Source organism: Rhincodon typus, chromosome 22 (assembly GCF_021869965.1).
Source record: "Rhincodon typus isolate 14 chromosome 22, sRhiTyp1.1, whole genome shotgun sequence".
Taxonomy (NCBI): domain Eukaryota; kingdom Metazoa; phylum Chordata; class Chondrichthyes; order Orectolobiformes; family Rhincodontidae; genus Rhincodon; species Rhincodon typus.
Genome location: NC_063353.1, coordinates 46,458,632 through 46,477,995, shown reverse-complemented (window position 1 = coordinate 46,477,995; position 19,364 = coordinate 46,458,632). Strand labels below are relative to the sequence as shown.

The 19,364-nt window shown below is 39.8% G+C and overlaps 2 protein-coding genes across 3 annotated transcripts in view; one reads left to right on the top strand and one right to left on the bottom strand.

Moving 5' to 3' along the window:
* Nucleotides 1-19,364, bottom strand: part of prpf18 (PRP18 pre-mRNA processing factor 18 homolog (yeast)) — a 289,626-nt gene that overhangs the window by 102,330 nt on the left and 167,932 nt on the right. The gene's annotated exons all lie outside the window — the stretch shown is intronic.
* On the top strand, nucleotides 6,000-18,761 carry optn (optineurin). The gene is made up of 5 exons (XM_020532033.2): nucleotides 6,000-6,963; nucleotides 7,424-7,576; nucleotides 9,552-9,694; nucleotides 15,520-15,602; nucleotides 17,173-18,761. The coding sequence occupies exons 1-5, from the start codon at nucleotides 6,838-6,840 to the stop codon at nucleotides 17,292-17,294; spliced, it is 627 nt and encodes a 208-aa protein (XP_020387622.1). The 5' UTR covers nucleotides 6,000-6,837; the 3' UTR covers nucleotides 17,295-18,761.

Sequence of the window (19,364 nt, the reverse complement as noted above, 5' to 3'; positions counted from 1 at the left end):
GGATGAAAATGAATTTTTCTGAAGAAGGGTCTAGGCCCGAAACATCAGCCTTCCTGCTCCTCTGATGCTGCTTGGCCTGCTGTGTTCATCCAGCTCTACACCTTGTTATCTCAGATTCTCCAGCATCTGCAGTTCCTACTATCTCTGAAACAATTAAATATATAACATGTCAATCTGTGTTAACAGAGTAAACTCTTCAACTGCTGACATGTATGAGAAATTCTAAAACAGAAAAAGCTGAAAATACTCAGCTTTTCAAGCATAGCGTCTTTGAAAAGATTTGACAAATCATTTATCCAGTAAAATCTGGCTTTTTTAAAATGCAAATTAGCTAACTGGTTCAGTGGATTGAAAGGTACACAGAGTTTCTGGTCTCCAGAAGTTTTTGGTCAATTTATGTTGCAACATTATTTGCACAATTAGTATTTCTTATTTTCTTGTTAAGAACTTTCTGGTTTTGCACATTATTGCCCAATAATTGACCAAGGTATTGACGTGATGGTTGTTACTACAATGTTAATGTTACATTTTTTTCATATCGCTCTCTTTCTGTTTCATACCGGATTTGACTTTCTGAAATTCCCCATCCTTATCAGTAATTCTCACCCCTTAAATCTCATTGGTGAAGGAAACCGACTGATGGCCTCACTCTTTACTGAGTTCCAAAATACCCCATTTCCTCATTGATAATTCACTGGAAATTAAATACTTTTAGACAAACTCTAGACATACATTTTCTAGTTAGAGTTTTCTTTCAACCATCCACATACCATGAAACTGAGCTATATCCTGGCAGATTCTCCTTTATATGCATTTGAATAATCTTGCTGAAATCAGCAAACTAAATTTAAAGTAAAAACAACTCATTCCTTCCTGGCCAAAAGTAGAAACACTACCACTGCACCACCCTGCTTAGGGCACTGTAACAAAAGAGAAAACTGGAGAATAGATTAAAATGTCATTGATGGGGGAAATGTACCTTTTGAATATAGTTAACTAATTAGTTCACAACATGTGGTTGCTTTGTTTCCTTCCGTATCATTAGTCAACTCTCACCTCCAGCATGTTATGATGCAGATATTAAAGATGAAGGGTACAAAAAAACTGTTCATGTGACAAGATACTCAACATTCAGCTGGCTGCGCTCCAAAAAGATCCAGCTCATTATTCTAGGCATTGCCCTTTACCAAAGGTTCAGTTTCGTATTTGCAGCAGGACTACATCAGTATCAGTTACACTGTAATCTAGAGTTTTTGCAGTTCCACTTTATATTAACCGCTTCAGCGCAGAGCAGACAGACATTTGTTTACATCTTTCACCACTACAAAAATGTGTTCTTCAGTGTGCAAGCAAATCCACAAGCCAATTATGTTGATCTGACAACATTCAAAATGAAGGCAAGATTAAGATGGGATTAAGAAGGTAGATTTGGGTGTTGGCCATAAAATTTGGGAACCATAGGAGCATAGTAATATTCTGGAAACATTTCCGGACTATAATTCAGTTTGAAAAGGTTTAATGACCTACAAATTCAGGAAAGTGAAAGTCAGTGTGATGAAATGTATGTAATAGTTTTGGTTTTGGATTTTGGAAAGGCACATGAATGTGAGTTAGTTGTCTGACCTCTTTTAAAATGTCAGAAAGTCATTATGGGTCAGTGACCTAAATACATCAGTTCCAGGCCTTGACTGCAGTTGGTACTTGGCTTGCCTGTAGTATAAATGGAAAAGACGTTCATACATTTGAGTTATGACAAACAGAGTAAACAGACCAAAACCATTAGTCTTGTGTTGACTTAGGTTCAGAAGAAAACATGAATTTAGTTCAAAATGGAAAGTTTCTCTTGGCAGAAGTTTTTTCAGTTCAGTTCAGGGGAACCTTCAGAAGTGTCTTCTAGTTTGTCTGGCTCCCAAGCCGGGACAGTTTGTATAGAAATCCTCAGGTTGTTAGAACTGAGACAGGTTTGACCATCAGAATTGTGAAAGGTTCATAGCAACAGAATGTGGGGTGAATTGTCTCAAACGTTCATGAAAATCCAACTGGAAAGTCTCAGTCAAGTAAAGATTTAAAAGCTGAGATAGGAGTGAGATTTCTCTGGGATTGAGTCTCTGAATTGGATGATGTTGGCAAACAGGTTGAAATGTTATTTTGATATTTGCATTAAGATCTTACAACTATAATAGAGCTCTGATTTCTGTTGTGTAATAAAATTACGTTCTGTTGTTTTAAAAAAAAAAGTCTGCAACCACATGAAAATGTTTGTGACTAGCCGTCACTGTAACCAGTTACAAAAGTTAAATATTTAATGTGTCAATCTAGGCTTTATTCTGGGATCTGACGTGTCCAGTATTACAGTCAGCTGGGATCATAGCAATCGCATAGCCTGAATATGAGTTTCAAAACAGAGACAAGAAACTCTGGATGATGCACTCACAGAACTTCAGAATTAATCGTGCTGATTTTTATATTGTTTTTCTCACAACTATCAAAACTTTTGTGTAAAATAACTGTGGGAGAGCTAGAGGCAAAATTGGTCTGTGTCGATGGAGTGAGGTGCCCTCATTGCAAATTAGCAAACAATTTTCAACTCAGCAGTTTCAAACCAAATGAAAGTCTTCAGTGAGCTCTGTAAATTTTGGGGACAAAACAGAAGTCACCTGACAATTTATCATAAGTCTGGTCACATTGCTGGTGTAGACTGGTTTCAATTGAACCCCAGTGTTTAATATTAAAGTTCAGCAATCGTTGTTTTTGAGCTTGCTCTCCCATCTTTAATGCTTATTTTCTCCCTTCTGTAATGGCCATTGCAAGCAATTGTTTGCTGTGCAGTCTCCTAAACAAAGAGGCTGAAAGATCATTTTCTTCCAAAATATAAAAGCTTTATTATATGGCACTGCAAGAAATAGAAGTTTGTGTAATTGTGCCATTGCAAACATTCTAAAGCAAGATATTTTGATGCAACCTAATTCTGATGTGGTTTGGTGGTGATCAGATTTAAATGACCAATCTGCTACTTGAGCAGTTGACCTTTGTTCCAAGAATATATACCATCCTAGTGTTAGTTTGTCTGTATCATCAACTCTTGCAAGACTTTGGTCACCTACAGGCCTGTATGTCAATTGATAGGTGTTATGCCGGAGGCTGTCTGAAGTCTCCGACGTGTTCCAGAGGCTACAAACGTGGTGATTCTTCCAATTTCACCTTCTCACAAAAGTGAAATAACAATATAGAGACAGGGTGTCTCATGATGTGGACTCCTTGAGGAGCACTGTTCTCACAAGATCTAAATAATCTTTTTAGCTGAATGTTGTTGATATCAAAAGGCCATTTATCATCATCAGCTGTAAAATTGCACTTCCAACAATTAACCAGAAGGAAACAGTTTGTGGGTGGTATTGTACATTTTAAAAAGTATCTTTTCTGTTAACATTTCCATAAAAGCGATCTTCAGATCTTTCCATCTCTCTTTCAGAATTGCCTTTTGTATTCAGGAGCAGAGCTACTTTTGGGATTGTGTTTTGCAATCTGCGTAGAGCAAAGAAAAACTTGCATTTCTGCAGCCTCTTTCACAACTTACAGGCATTTCAAAATGTGAAAGCCAATTTGTACACAGCAAACTCCCACATACATCAATGAACTAACTACAGTTAGTGTGATTTGATTAAACGATAAATATTGAATGGTGCTCATTCCCTTGGTCACCTTCAGAATAGTATAATATCTTTTAAGTCCACTTAAGAGAAGGGGATAGCGTCGTGGCAGTGTACCTGAAGTGGTAATCCAGAAGCCTAGGTAAATGTTCTGAGGACGTAGGTTCGAATTTCATCATGGGCGATAGTGAAATTTAAATTCAAAATAAAACACTGAAATAGAAATCTAGCTTAATGATGACCATGTATCTACTGTCGATTGTTGTAAAAACCCATCTGGTTCATAAATGTCCTGCAGGGCAGGTATCTGTTCTCTTTACCTGTCTGGCTTGCATATAATTCTTGGTCCACAGCAGATTTTCAGCACTGTGCAGTGTAGATTTTTGTGCTCAAGGTCTGGCTTGGTCATGAATTGTACCAGCTAAGCCACGGCTGAAACTTGCCTGCTGTCCATTCTGTGTTGATCCACTAGCTCCTGTTGCTTGTCATTTGAAATCCACATACAAATAGAATTTGCTTTGCCTGTTTTTGGTGAACTGTTTGGTAGATTATTTTAATGAAATGCTCCATTTTGCAGAAAGAGGCCTGACATTACCTGCCTTGTGGGATCCTTCGACTGCAGTTGGTGGCGACGATATTTGACCTATGCACTTCACAACTCATATCCACTTAAAAGACCCACTCTCGTTCAACTTAGTTGAAGTCAAATTGAGGCTTTAATCTTTAGTGGGTGTCTTTTTTTTTGCAATAGAAGTGCAACTTCAGGCCGTAAAACTTTTGGTGCTGAAGAAATAAGCACTGGAAGCAGTATTTGTTGAACTGTCCATGTTTTCTATTTTAGAGTATTAGTGATGCAGAATTCTTTAGGCATTTATTTCAAAGTTGGTCTTTTTTTAAACTCAAACTAATCATCTACTTTGATTAAATTTGTTTAATAAGAAGCAAAATGTTTCTTCATTGTTTTAATTGACTGCAGAATATTGAATACCAACACAGTACTATAGCACACAGGACTCATTGGCTTTCTCCCTTCTGCCAGTATCCTATTCACAGACAGTTGGCCAAGTATCGAATTGCATCCATATTTATGGGGAACTGCTAAGTAAAAGCTATGCAACTTTCCAAAAGGTTGAAAGGAAATTTTGAGTTGTCCCCATGTGAAGAACACCATTAAGCAGAATTTTACCAGCATGTTCCTGTGAAAATAAAGGAAAGGATGGCAAGATTCAGGAACCTTGGACGACAAGAAAAATTGAGAGCTTAATCAGAAAGGAAAAGGAGCCCTACGTAAGGTTTAGGAAACTGAAGACAAACAGATCTCTCGAAGAATACAAAGAAAGCAGAAAAGAACTCAAACAAGGAATTAGGAGAGCTAAAAGGGGCCAAGAAATATCTTTGGCAAACAAGATTAGGGAAAATCCCAACTATTTTATAAGATCAAGAGGGTAGCAGGGGAAAGGAAAGGTCTGTTCAAGGACAAAGGATGGAATTTATGCATGGAGCTAGGGGAAGTGGACAAGGTTATTAACAAATCTGTGTACCCATATTCACAAAGGGGAAGGACGTAGTGGATGGTGAGTCTTGGGAGGAGAATGTAAATATTCTAGCACATGTCAACATAAAAGAAGGAAGTTTTGGGTGTTTTGAAAAGCATTAAGGTAGACAAGTCCCCAGGACCTGATGGCATCTATTCCAGAATGCTGAGCGAGACAGGTGAGGTAATTGGCGGGGCCTTGTCCAAAATCTTTGTATCCCAGATAGTCCAGGAAATTATAGCTGGTGACCCTTACGTCACGGTACAAAAATTGTTGAAGAAGATTAAGGATAGGATTTACTCATTTGGAAAAATATGGACTAATTAGCAATAAGCAGCATGGCTTTGTGAAGTCACATGGGATCTGTATTGGGCTGCTAGTCATAGAAGACAGAGAATAACAGTGGAAGGATGTTTTTCAGGTTGGAGATCTGTGACCAGTGGTGTTCCACAGAAATCATTACTGGGATCCCTGTTGTTTGTAATACATGTAAATAATTTGAAGGAGAATGTTGGTGGCCTGATATGTTCGCAGACGACTCGAAGTTTCGGGGAGCTGCAGATAGTGAGGAAAATTGCCAGAGGATGCATCATGATGTAGGCTTGAGACTTGGGCGAAGAAATGGCGGATGGAGTTTAATCCAGACAGATGCAAGGTGATGCATTTTGGGAGGGAAGTATACAGTAAATGGCAGAACCCTTAGTAGCATCAGAATAGAAAGAGATCCAGCCGGACGTGTCCATAGTTCCCTAAAAGTGGCAACACAAGGGGCTGAGGTGGTTAAGAAGGCAAGTAGCATGTTTGCCTTCTTTGGTTGGGACGTAAAGTATGAAAATTGGCAAGTCATGTTGCAGCCGTATAGAACTTTAGGCCACATTTGGAATGTTGTGTGCAGTTCTGATCACCACACTGCCAGAAGGATGTGGAGGCTTTGGAGAGGGTACAGGAACAGTTTACCAGGATGTTGCCTTGTTTGGAGGGCATTAGCTATGAGGAGAGATTGGACAAACCGGGCTTACTTTCACTTGAACGTCAAAGGATGAGGAGCAGCCTGATAGGCATAGATATTCGGAGTCTTTTTCCCAGAGTAGAAATGTCAATTACTAGGGGACACAGGTTTAAGGTAAAAGGAGGTATGTTTAAAGGCAATTTGAGAGCCAGGTTTTTTACACAGGGTGTTAAGTGCCTGGATGTGCTGCTACAGGAGGTGGTGGAGGCAGATACATTGGGAACATTTAAGAGGCATTTTGGCAGATATATTATACAGGGATACAGATAGCATAGAGGCAGAAGGTTTTTAGTTTAGAAAGGCATTATGTCTTGGTGAGCCGAAGGGCCTGTTGCTGTGCTGTACTGTACCTTGATTGACACCTTGGCCGTTTCCGTTATACTTTCCCTTTGATCCTGAACTCCCTCTGCACGTCCATCAGTACATGATGTGCAATAACAATTGTTCTGGGAAAACAATATCTGATCAAATATTGTAATTGAATCTTTATATTGAAATATTACTTGAAATTCTTTAACTCTGTGGTATATGTGGTGGTATCACCTGAAAATATCTGCCTGGAAGCAGTTGTCATCATTTTGTAGCATCAAATATGTTGTATTTGAATCCCACTGTCATGTGTTAATATTCACAGAGTAAAAACATGGAGAAAATCAATGAACTAACTGTTGACCTGGATGTAGCTAAAAAAACAATGAAAGCAAATCAGCAAGCCATTGCTGAACTGACGAGGACTGTTGAACAGCAAGCATACGACCTGAAAGCACAGGTTAGGTTTTGAAGTTCCCTTTTTTTGGAAGAAATCCGCAGTTAAGATGTACTAATGATTAGTTTTGCCTTTGAGGAATGTTTTGTTAGCCACTCCATGTCTGTTTCTGATCTTGTTCACTAAAATGCAACTTGCACCTTAAAATTTCCATCTGTTAGTATTGCTTGCAGCACAAGAGGAGCTCAGTTGTTCACCAGCTGAACAAAGGATTGGTAAAAGGCAAAGCTAAAGAAACAGAGTGGAATAATTTAGTATAATAAAGCTGATTAAAAATTATGTACTTTTGTAGCACTTAGGTCTATTTATAAAAGGAGAAGGGGAAGGCAATTTCAGTTTTTACTCCCAATTTTATTTGCCATTGTTGATTGGTTGGATTGTTTTGAAAGTTTAAATTGGTTATTACCAGAAATCTACTTCTATGTTATGTATGCATGTCTTTTGTCTTGCTGTCTTTATTCAGAATGCAAACACTGCTGGTTTAGCTGATATCTCAAGTCAGTTAGACATGGCTGAGAAAGCCCTGGCGGAAAAGCAGCAAAAGATTGATGACATGAAGCAGACGATTATAAAACAGGAAGAGGAAATAGAAACTGTGGCTGTGTTCCGAGCACAGGTGAAGTGGCATTCTGCTTGCTTAGAAACATTTAAAATTGTATTGAGTTTCACTTTTTAATGTTTGAGCAGTACTACTGTTGTTGAATCTCCTTCCATTGATATCCCAGACATTACCAATAACCCGAAACATAACACAGCCAAATGTATCAATACTCTGACTACAAGGTGAGATGCTGGAATTCTGTAACAAGTAGCTCACATTTTGACTCCCCAGTGGCTGCCCAACATTTACAAGGCCCAAGCTAGAATTGTGACAGAATACTGTCCACTTGCCTCAAGAAGTTCACCATCATCCAGAACAAAGCACGCCCGCTTGAATGGCAAGTTGTTCACCACCTTAACATTCACTCCTTTCACTACTGACAGACTGTGGCACTGGTGCATCCAGGCACAAGCTGCACTGCAGCAACCCACCAGGTTTCTTCAACAACGTCTTCCAAAGCTGCGAGCTGTACAACCTAAAAGGAGAAGGGGGAGCAGACTCTCAGGAGAAGCACCACCTGAAAATTCTCTTCCAAGGTGCACAATATTCTATTGCAATTAAATTTCCATTACTTTAATGGCACTGGGTCAAAATTCTGAAATTCTCTTTTTGCCAGCACTGTGGGTGTTTCTACATTACATGAACTGGAGTGATTCAGAAAGGTCACTATGCTTGAGTGAAATTAGGAATGGCAATAAATATTTGCATTCCCTACGAACACCATGTTCCAAGAATGAATGAAAATAGATACTTATCTTGTACTTGATGCCAAAAGCCATCCCTACCCTCCAATTGAGCACTCCCTCCCAATGAACAAAATGTGACCTTGGGTGGAAAACATCTGGCAATGTATCATTATTCCAAGATTAAACTGCTCCTGTAATGTTCTTATTGGAAATGATACAAGATTGTGTGTTGTAATGACAATTGTGGCTTTCCAAAAATGCTCTTTGCCATGAGTACAACACTGCAAACCTATCGGTTAGTAGAATGTCTACTTAATATCCACGTGACGGGGTTCCTGCCTGCTTGTTGTTTGGGTTTTATTCTTCAATTTCCTCTTAACTTGGAATGTCAACAGAGTGTACCTGTTTTCAATGCATGTTGAGGAGTATTCTGTTGAATATCAAATAAAAGTTAAGTACTGTTAATGCTCATTAAATATCAGTTGCACACCCAAATGAAGTGAAATTATTGACGAAGTAGCCAGTTATGGCTATTTGAATTTTTAAAAAAATTTCATCTTAGGTTGTGGGCATCACTGGCTGGGCCAGCATTTATTGCCCATCATGAGTTTATTTTTGAAAGAGTAAGCTGCCTTCTTGAACTGCTGCTCTCCATGTACTTTGGTTAGAAAAAATATAGGTGCTGTTTATAAAATAGGAAAACTTGTGCTGTTGTAATAGCTCTGACATATTATGATGAGAATAGTCAAAATGTTTGGAAGCAAGGAAGGTACTGTTTAATTAACTGTTCAGAGCTAGACCAAAATCATATTGTCGCACAGTAGCTAAATACAATTCTATGTTTCATGTCAATTTTGCGATTAAATGCCAGCAGTGCATACCAAATTAGCAGCTCAATTCATCAAGTATTTATGCTGCATGTGAAGATTGCTGGAGTCTTTAGAAGAGTTACAAAAGTGTATAAGTATTACTTATTCATTTTGCTAATTTTAGTAAGGTCAATAAGCCAGTCTTAAAACTGACAGAAGCAAAACTGACAGGATTATTATTATTCAAGGTGAGCACTTTCAAGCATTAATTATGAAATACCTCCATTACAGTGGCCAGAAATTCAAGCAGTCAAAATCCTACAAGACTGGAATTTGATAACTTAGGATCATGAGAAATTGTGTGCAAATTATATTTTCTAAATCTAGGTAATGCAAATTTAAATTAGGTACTAGTTGGCTAGTGTGCTGGTTGATAATATTGAATGAGTGTTTACAGTAAGCGTTATTGCTGTTGTCATTTCTGTTTCCTGGTAGGCTGATGTTTATAGTGCAGATTTCCATGCTGAAAGAGCAGCTCGAGAAGCAATTCATGCAGAAAAGGAGTCACTGGCTGAAAGGGTGAACTTGCTAATGAAAGAAAACACAAAGATGAAGGAGGAACTGGATGCATTTAGCAGGTATTTAATGATGTCCTGAAGAAAAACTTTGGTCAAAAATATATTACAAGATCTTGAAGCCTTAATTTTACAAGATACAAGATCAGCATTTGTCCTCTATGCCTAATTGCCCTCGGGGTCATGGTGAGCTACTATTGTGAACTGCTTCAATATTGAAGCACCCTTTGCAATTGTATTTTAAGTGACAAGCAATCTCAATATTGTAATGAAACCATCATTCCAAACCTTGTCAAAAATTCTAACAAATGTTGTGTGACCACTGTAGCATATCCACAAGTGAGAATAATTGAGAAAGTAAGAGTGTAATTTTGAAGCATTAGGTTGACTCCTCGGAGTCCCAGGCTCAGCAATTTTCAGCTGCTACATCCATAACCTTTCTTCCATTGTAAGTTTGGAAACTGATTGATTGAATAATGTTCAGCAGAATTCACAACTCCTTGGATACTGAAGCAGCCCATGCCCATATGGAGCAAGACCTGGACATCATCCAGCTTAGACTCATAACTGGCAGTAACTGCACAAGTGCCAGACAATGACCATCTCCAACAAGAGAGAATCTAACCACTGCCCCTTAACATTCACTCATATTAGCATTGCTGTATTCCAGCTATCAATATCCTGAGTGTTACTATAGACCAGAAACTTTCGAAAACAAAATGGATGAACTCAGATCTAGACTTGCCTACCAGAGGGAACTGAGAGACTGTTGTGTGCTCTGCTTCAAGGAGAGCTGGCTCACCCCAGCCATTCCCAACTGTCCCCACAAGTTGACGGGTTCTTCACACAACATGGACCACATGACGTCCTCAGGTAAGGCGAAGGGCGGTGGGGTATGCTTCCTGATCAACACTTCCTGATACTCAGATGTACCGACGCTGGCAAGCCATTGCTCCCTGGATCTAGAATATGTTACAGTAAAATGCCATCCTTACTACTGACCACGCGAGTTCACTTCTGCCATCTTGACAGCAGTCTACATACCACCCCACATGGATGTGAAGAATGCCCTAGACGTGATCTACACCGCCACCAACACTCTGGAGTCAAAATTCCCTGAGGCCCTATTCGTTGTGGCCAGTGATTTCAACCAAACCAACCTCAAGTGAGTGGTGCCAAAATACCACCACCACATCTCCTGCCCCACCAGGAGACCGAACATCCTGGACCACTGCTACACAACCATCAGAGATGCCTACTGTTCCATCCCCTGCCCACACTTCAGGAAATCAGATCACACCGCTGTGCTCCTCCTCCCAGCTTACAAGCTGAAACAGGAGAATCCTTCACGAGAAGAAGCTCAGTGCTGGTCTGAGGCAGCGGAAGACAGTCTCCGGGACTGCTTCAAATCAGTGGACTGGACCATGTTCGAGTGTTCAGCGGAAAACCGGGACGAGTATGCCGCCACGGTCGTGGACTTCATTAGCAAATGCGTGGAGGACTGCAAACCAAAGAAGTCAATCCAAGTGTTCCTCAAACATAAACCTTGGATGAACCAGGAAATCCACTCTCTCCTGAAGACCAAACGTGCAGCATTCAAGTCGGGTGACCTGAACCAATACAGAAAATCCAGATATGACCTCCGCAAAGCCATCAGGGAGGCCAAGAGCCCCAAACCTACCAAACAGGCACCCGCCGCCTATGGCAAGACCTAAACAACATTACGGGATACAAAATGAAGCAGTGCGAGATAGCGGTCAAAGACATATCCCTCACTGACGTGCTTAATGCTTTCTGTGCTCCATTTGAGCAGAATGCCAGCGGCTCGGCCAGGCCTGACCCGACAGCTCCAGATACACCTGTTCCCTCTGTCACCGCTTCAGACGTCAGATCAGTCTTCCTGGGAGGCAAACCAAGGAAAACGATGGCCTGGATGGTGTCCTTGGCCAAGCACTTGGATCCTCTGTGGACCAACTGTCGGAAGTATTCACCACCATCTTCAACCTCTTCCCTCCTACAAGCAAAAGTCTCCACCTGCTTAAAGACCACCATCACCCCTATACCTAAGAAAGCACAAGCAACGTGCCTTAATGACGACCATCCAGTGGCTCTGACCTCAATAATCATGAAGTACTTCGAGAGGCTGGTCATGGCCCACATCAACTCCGGTCTCTCAGCCCACCTTGATCCCTTAAAATTTGCCTACCGATGTAACAGGTCCACAAAGAATGCCATATTCCTACCCCTGCAGTCATCCCTAAAACATCTGGACATCAAAGACACCTACATCAGACTCTTGCTCATTGACTACAGCTCTGCTTTCAACACCGTTATCCCCTCCAGACTGATCTCAAAACTCTGTAACCTTAGTCTCAGCTCTGTCCTCTGCAGCTGGATCCTCAGGCCACAATCAGTGAAGATTGGTAACTGCACCTCCTCCACAATAACACTGAACGCTGGAGCCTCCCCTGCCCCCAAGGATGAGTCCTTAGCCCCCTACTGTACTCCCTTTACACCTACAATTGTGTTGTCAAATTCCGAATGAGCGCCATCTACAAGTTCACTGACGAGACCACTGTAGTGGGACGGATATCTAACAATGATGAGTCAAACTGCAGAAGAGAGAAAGGGGGCTTGGTGACGTGATGCAATGAAAATAATTTGTCACTCAACATTGGCAGTACTAAAGAACTGATCATTCTCTTCAGAAAGAAAGGAGGAGAACACTCCCCCATCTACATCAATGGAATTGTGGTTGAGAGGGTGAAGAGCATCAAGTTCCTCGGAGTGATGATAACTGACAACCTGTCCTGGACTTCCCACATAGATGCGACGGTCAACAAGGCACAACAATGCCTCTTCAGGTAGCTTAGGAAATTTGGTGTGTCCATAAGGTCCCTCACCAACTTTTACAGGTGCACAGTTGGGCATGCTGTCTGGGTGCATAACAGCTATGTATGGCAACTGTTCTGCCCAGGACCATAAGAAACTGCAGAAGGTGGTGTGCACAGCCCAGACCGTATCAGAAGCCAACCTTTCATCCACGGACCCTATTTACATGGCTCGCTGCTGTGGAAAGGCTGCCAAAATCATCAAAAACCAATCGCACCCCAGTAATGATCATCTGCAACCTCTTCCATGAGGAAGAAGATACAGAAACCTGAATACATGCACAAGGACATTTGAGGAATAGCTTCTTCCTGGCATTTATCAGACTGATGAATGGATTCTGTAGCCTCAAAATAACACTGATCTTGCCTAGCTCACATGCTGTGCAATGTAATCTGTATGCCTCTGCCTAAGCCTTTTTGATCTATACATCCTTTGCTTACTACGATCTGCCTGTAGCACACGTAAACAAAGCTTTTCACTGTATTTTGGTACACGTGACAATAAATAAATAAATCAATCAATCAATCAATTGAACTGAACTAACCATATAAATACTATGACTACAACAGCAGGTCAGAAGCTAGGAATTCTGCACTGAGCAACTCGCGTCCTGGCTCTCCAATGTTTGACCACTATCTAAAAGGCAAAAGTCAAGAGTGTGATGGAGTTTGCTCTGCGTACTAGGATGGAGGCAGAACAACAACACTCAAGCTCAACACTATCTATCTAGGACAAAGCAAGTATCATGGTCAATATTGATTTCCTTCATCAGTGATCTATACTGTCTACAAGATCCACTGCACGAATTTGACAAAGATCCTGAGACAGCAAGTTTTGAGCCCAACTCTACCACTAAGAAAGTCAAAGGCAGCTGATATATGAAAACACCGCCACCTGCAATTTCCCCTCCAAGCCATTCACCATCCTGATTTGGAAATATATCGCTGTTCCATCACTGTCAGTGTGTCAGAATCATGGAACTCTCTCCTTCATAGCACTGTGGATATCACTGAAAAATGCACAGCACCATGTCTGAGGCCAACACAATAGATTAGGCCAAAAGATTTGTCTCCATCATTCACATGATGTCACACAAACCAGCCAGCAGCCACGTGGAGAACAAGCTGTTTCAGTGTAAGATTATAACCAAGACTTACATTAGACTTGACGTGGCTTGATTAACAAATGTAAGGTAAGCATTGGTATCTCAGAAGACAATTACTGTGTTAATTTTGTAACGCCAATTAGAATATGTCAGAGAAACCTGTTTCTTGCATTAATGTTCATCACATGAAAACATCTATGCTTGTTTCTGGCATGTGTTAATATAATATTTTTTAAAATGCATATACATTTATCACACTTAGTGAGAGAGAAGCAGCAAAATATAAGTAGTTTCCATAAGCTCCTTTATTTCTAATGAGTTTTTTTTAACAGTGGCAAATGAAAATGGGAGATGGTCCATGGGCTCTCTTGGCCTGCCTAAGTGGGGATGAAATGGTTTGAGAATCACTGATCTGTATCAAATTGCATTGTTCTACATAATTAATTGTAAATGCTAACCTATTAGATTTGTTTGCCCATAATTGTAGCTCTTAATGAAAACAGATTTTGCAGAACAAACCAAGAAGTTGTCTTATGCTGCAGAAATCAAGAACAAACCGGGAACATAACATTTTACAGCAGTTCCTCTAATTTACACTTGCTTCATTGTGTCCATATCTCACTATCTAAGATGTATAGTGAATGTATGGAAAGCACAGTGTGTGGAGCTGGGTCACTGAAATATATAAAGAGGTAGATAGAATTTTGAAATATCGAGGAGTTAACAACCATGCTGAGCTGGTGCAAAAGAGGAGTTGAGAACTGTGGCAGATCTGCTGTGATCTTGTTGAATGGCAAGGCAGGCTTAAGGGATGAATGGTTTACTCCTGCTTTGATTTCTTATAGTCTTACATCATTCAGTAAGATCTCTTGGGTAAAAGAAATTATTTAAGGTGTAAACTACAAATTTAGTCAGCCACTCAAGCCTATTAAAGTTCTATTAAATTCTTGTTTATCTTTATACTCAATACCCTTTCCAATGAAGGCAAGCATACCATTATTCTTTTTTACTACCTAATCTACCTGCACTGCCATTTTCAGTGATCTGTGGACTGGCACACCCAGATCCTTTTGCATATCATTACTCCTAAAGGTTTTGCCATTCACTGTATAATTTCCACCTGTAAAAGAACAAATAACAGTACAGCACAGGAACAGGCCAATCGGCCCTCCAAGTCTGCACTGCCACATTTAGCCCTTCTGTACTAAAACTGTCTTCACTTAGAGGATCCGTAACCTTCTATTCCCTTCCTATTCATGTATTCGTCCAGGTGTTTGTTGAATGCTGCTGTTGTCTGCTTCCACCACCACCTCTGGCAGCGCATTCCAGGCACTCGCCACCCTTTGTGTGAAAAACATGCCTTGCACATCTCTTTTAAACTTCATCCCTCATACCTTGAACCTGTGTCCCCCAGTAATTGACCCCTCCACCTTGTGAAAGCCTCATTTTTCCACTCTATCTATCCCATTCACAATCTTTTAAACTTCTATTAGGTTGCCCCTCAACCTCCTGCGTTCCTGTGAAAACAAACCCAGTCTATCCAATCTTTCTCCCCCATTATCAGGTAACATCCTGGTAAACCTTTTCTGCACCCTCACCAAAGCATCCACGTTCTTCTAGTAGTGTGGTGACCAGAACTGTACGTAATATTCCAATTGTGGCCTAACTAAAGTTCTATAAATTTTGTTCAATCAACGTGGGTTTGAAATATTGACCAATACCATTTTATGTTCAACATTTGTAATACATTAAACTGTGATTCGAAATCACATATACTATGCTGTTTAAATGATCTTACTATGTTAGTTGTGACCTTTAAAGACTATCTCATAATCTTTGTTTCACTTACACCTGAAAGGTTGACTTCACAAGTGTTTGTTTGAATTTACAGACAATCTTTGATGGAACTGCAGCGCCGTCATAGCAATCTAGGGGCTGAGGACAATGTAGCATTGCAGCAACAGGTTCAACGAGGTAAAAGCTTTGTTTTAAATTGAAATAAGCTGTGATCCTGTATATTACCAAGGAAGTAAGTGCTTGTCACAATCTTATTGTGTTTGATATGGTAAATCAGACAACAAGACGATTATCAATTTAGAATGTTAGAATGGAGGTTTTTTAAGATTTCTTTCATGGGACATGGGCATCATTGGCAACGCCAGCATTTCGCATCCATAGTTGTCTTTGAAAGGAGTGAGATGCTTGGTCATTTCAGATTCAGCTATATTGATGTAAATCTGGAATCACTTGTAGGCCACACTAGGCAACAACTGTAGATTGCCTTCCAAAAGGACATTAGTGAACCAGATGGGTTGTTGTACAGCCCCTAGTTGGCAATGCTTGTTGATTGTTACTGTTTAATTGTTTTATTAGCTATTTAGGCCGTGGGTATTCAAAAAAAAATTGATTTCTGAAGAAGGATCCTGACCCGAAACATCAACTTTCCGGCTCCTGGCCTGGCCTGCTGTGTTCCTCCAGCTCCACACTCTGTTATCTCTGACTCCAACATTGGCAGTTCTTACTATCTCCGATTTCTGGTCAAATGGGTTGGTGGTGAATACAAAAAAGAAACCCGAGTTCTAGGTGGTTTTGTGATGGGTTTTCCATCAAAAGAGCTGGGTTCTGGGTGTACTGTTGTGATGCAGTGGTTGTGTCCTTAATTAGAGACAGGAGGCCAGGGTTCAAGTCCCATCTGCTCCAGAGATATGTAACAACATATCTGAACAGGTTGATTTTAAAAAAAAAAGAAGAAACTGAATTCTTTGGCTGATCTCTGTGCACAAAGAAGGGTGTGTTTTTAAGAGGCTCTTGTGGTACAGTGATAATGTCTGGACTAGAAGGCTTGGGTTTGCATTTGTGTCATAACATTTCTGAACAGGTTGATTGAAAGTATGAAGAGCTGGGTTCTTGGGTGTCTGTGGCACTACTTCTACCTTTTGAGCCAGGTTCAAGTCCCATCTGCCCTGTGTGTTGTAACATGTCTTGAACAGGTTGAATTTTCTTTTTTAAGGGTATCATTCAGGGCTGTTGTGGCACTGTGGTAGAACCCCTCCCTCTAGGTTCAAATCCTACCTGCTTCAGATATATGTCACAATATCCCTGAACCGGTTGATCATAAAAAAAAGTTCTTGCCCTCAAAGATTTTAGAGAGAGATAGGTACTGCACGAGCTACAGTGTATTATCTCCCCCTCTGACATCATTTGATTTAACTCCCTCCCTTGTTTTTCTCGCCATTTTGATTGTAATTTGTTTGTTTAGTTGATTATTTGGGTGAGTTGGTGGTGGGTTTTTCAAAAGGAAAAGACCTAGGCTGTTCCCCAGTTGGCTTCTGGAAAGGGAATGCATTCCAAAGGGAAAGATGGAAACTGATGATTTTTCTAACAGAACTATGTAAATCTTTTTTGCTGCAGAATTCAACAAATGGATATCGGTTTGTTAAACATGCACAGCCTGATAATTTGCAAGTGTATGAGATGTTGTGTTGTCACATATGTGTAAAACATTCCACAATACCCTAACTGTTGTTTTGATTCTGCTCATCAGGACCTGACAATCTTGCTTGGGAGCTGCAGGGGGTTCTGCCAGAACATGCTTGTCCAAAGTGTGGTACCATCTTGCCTGACATAGATACCCTACAAATACATGTCATGGATTGTATCATATAAGAAGAAGATCTAACTAACCACTGATGTGGTTCTTATAGCTATGCAAACATGTTGGATTTTCTTTGCCTTATTGGAGGATGGAGGAGATTGGATGCTGATTGTAACTACTTTTATCTAATTTCTTCTCAAACTTATAATTGTGAAATTAGCACTAAGTTGTTTGGTACAATGCTTCTCAAACTTTTTTTCGCTATGACCCCATTTCAATGTTTGAAAATTGTTGTGACCTTTATGGGAGCTAAGAGGGGGTGGGGGAGTACACCTGTTATAAGTTGGTGGCCATTAGTGCTTCAGAGCTTGTGACCCACTTGGGTTCTGACCCCTATTTTGGCAAGCCCTGATCTTATACTGCCTTTATTTGCTTATGTGAACATAGTGTTCATTTATCTTTAGGAACTTAATTCTAAAGAAAATGCACCAAAGTATTTAACATTGTCAACAATAGCTTCAGAGATTGCATATTACAGAGCTATTTATTCCCTACACATTTGTTGATGAGTCACTGGACATTGTGTTTTTCCACAAGTACTTTGGGTTATAAGTAAAAACAGTTTGGTAAAATAGGGCAGACCTAATCTAGACTTCACAGAGGAGAGTTTCAGATTTGTGCTAAAGGAAATTGTACCATTCCAAGTCTCTAAATCTTTCAATATAATTGCAGTCATAATTAGGCAGTGGGTAAAATTGAGGAGATGCAGTTTCCTGACTGATTTAATAGGTTAATTTCTTTGCCAAAGATAAAGGCTAAATATTCTAGTTAAGCTCCACTTGAAGAATTTATTTATCAAGAATAAAACAATTGTACTGCTTACAATTGATCAGTATTTCTGGGCATAGGTCTTATGAAGAAAAAAAAATTCCTCTCCGGGATACCTGCTGACTTATCCCAAGAGAAAATTAATTTAGGCACTTGTTATCCAGCTCTCTTTTTTGACCACCTCACTGAGTAGAGCTACAGGAAGGTCCAGAGGAAGAGGAATTTAACGCAGGAGCAGAAATCATTTTGTGACTAATCCTGGGCTTCAGAGTTTTTTTTCCTATTTTCAGAGTTTAGGAGCATTAGTCAAAAATAATTTTCAGAGATATTAGGTGGGAGGTTAAAACAAAAGCGAAGTAGCTGAGGTAGTATATTGAATGGGGGGAAAAAAACCACAAAATAAGTTTCTGAATGTTACATTTGGCAATTGTATTGAGTCAATGCTTTTTTTAAAGATTGTAATTAATGTCATGTCAGGATTTTTTTTATTTGCAGAGATTATTTTAGTAAAGCTAATCTTTTGGCTAATTCAATTGTATTAAGCTGGATTCATGCTAAGATTAAGTCGTTTGTCTACAAAATACAATGATAATTAGGCACTTTATTTACTATATTAACGTCAGATAAATGCAAGCAGTTTTAATCTGCAAAATAACTGAATGTCAAAGTCTGTTTCAAGAATTGAAATAAATATTTGTTGTGGCTGTTCAGATTGTGGTTTGCTTTATGTATTGTTCCTAAAGTGAAATGGGCTTTCTCCAATATATTAGACTGGAGTGATCAAGGTTAGAAGTGGCTTTCAGGCTGCATAGGTTGTTTTCTAGTGGCTGTTACGTCACCCAAGGGAATTAATGGAAATTACACCAAAGGAGCTTCTGCAAATGCTACTATACTCAGCCTTGTGCATTGGCCAAGGAAGAGTCTGAATGCAGAAGAGCAGAGACAGCATTGAAAATAGATGATTCTGAAGTTCTTAAAGTGTGAAAAGCAGGGCTCATTACGAAGAATTTCAAAATGCTGTACTTGACCAATTTTGTGATACTTGTTTTAAGTTACAGCAATAGCAAAAAGAATTGCAGTGATAAGTGAATGTATACAGCATTATCTCCCATGAGCTTATTCAGAAAACAAACATACTTTACCATTTTTGTACAGCTCAAAAGGTAACAATTAGTTGTTGTCCAAGAAAGAATAGACCAAATATGATTTGCTGAAACTTGGGTGGAAAGAAAATGTGTTAAGTGTAACATGTGTTTCTCCACAATCATTTTTCACCCAGGCTTCAGTCCAATTCGTCATTTCTCACTCCCACT

What these genes read in the sequence shown, in the direction of transcription:
- optn (XM_020532033.2), top strand. Translation starts at nt 6,838, where the DNA reads ATGGAGAAAATCAATGAACTAACTGTTGACCTGGATGTAGCTAAAAAA. An exon ending in CATACGACCTGAAAGCACAG is followed by an intron (nt 6,964 to 7,423) that starts GTTAGGTTTTGA and finishes GTCTTTATTCAG; the next exon opens with AATGCAAACACTGCTGGTTT. An exon ending in GCAGCAACAGGTTCAACGAG is followed by an intron (nt 15,603 to 17,172) that starts GTAAAAGCTTTG and finishes TCTGCTCATCAG; the next exon opens with GACCTGACAATCTTGCTTGG.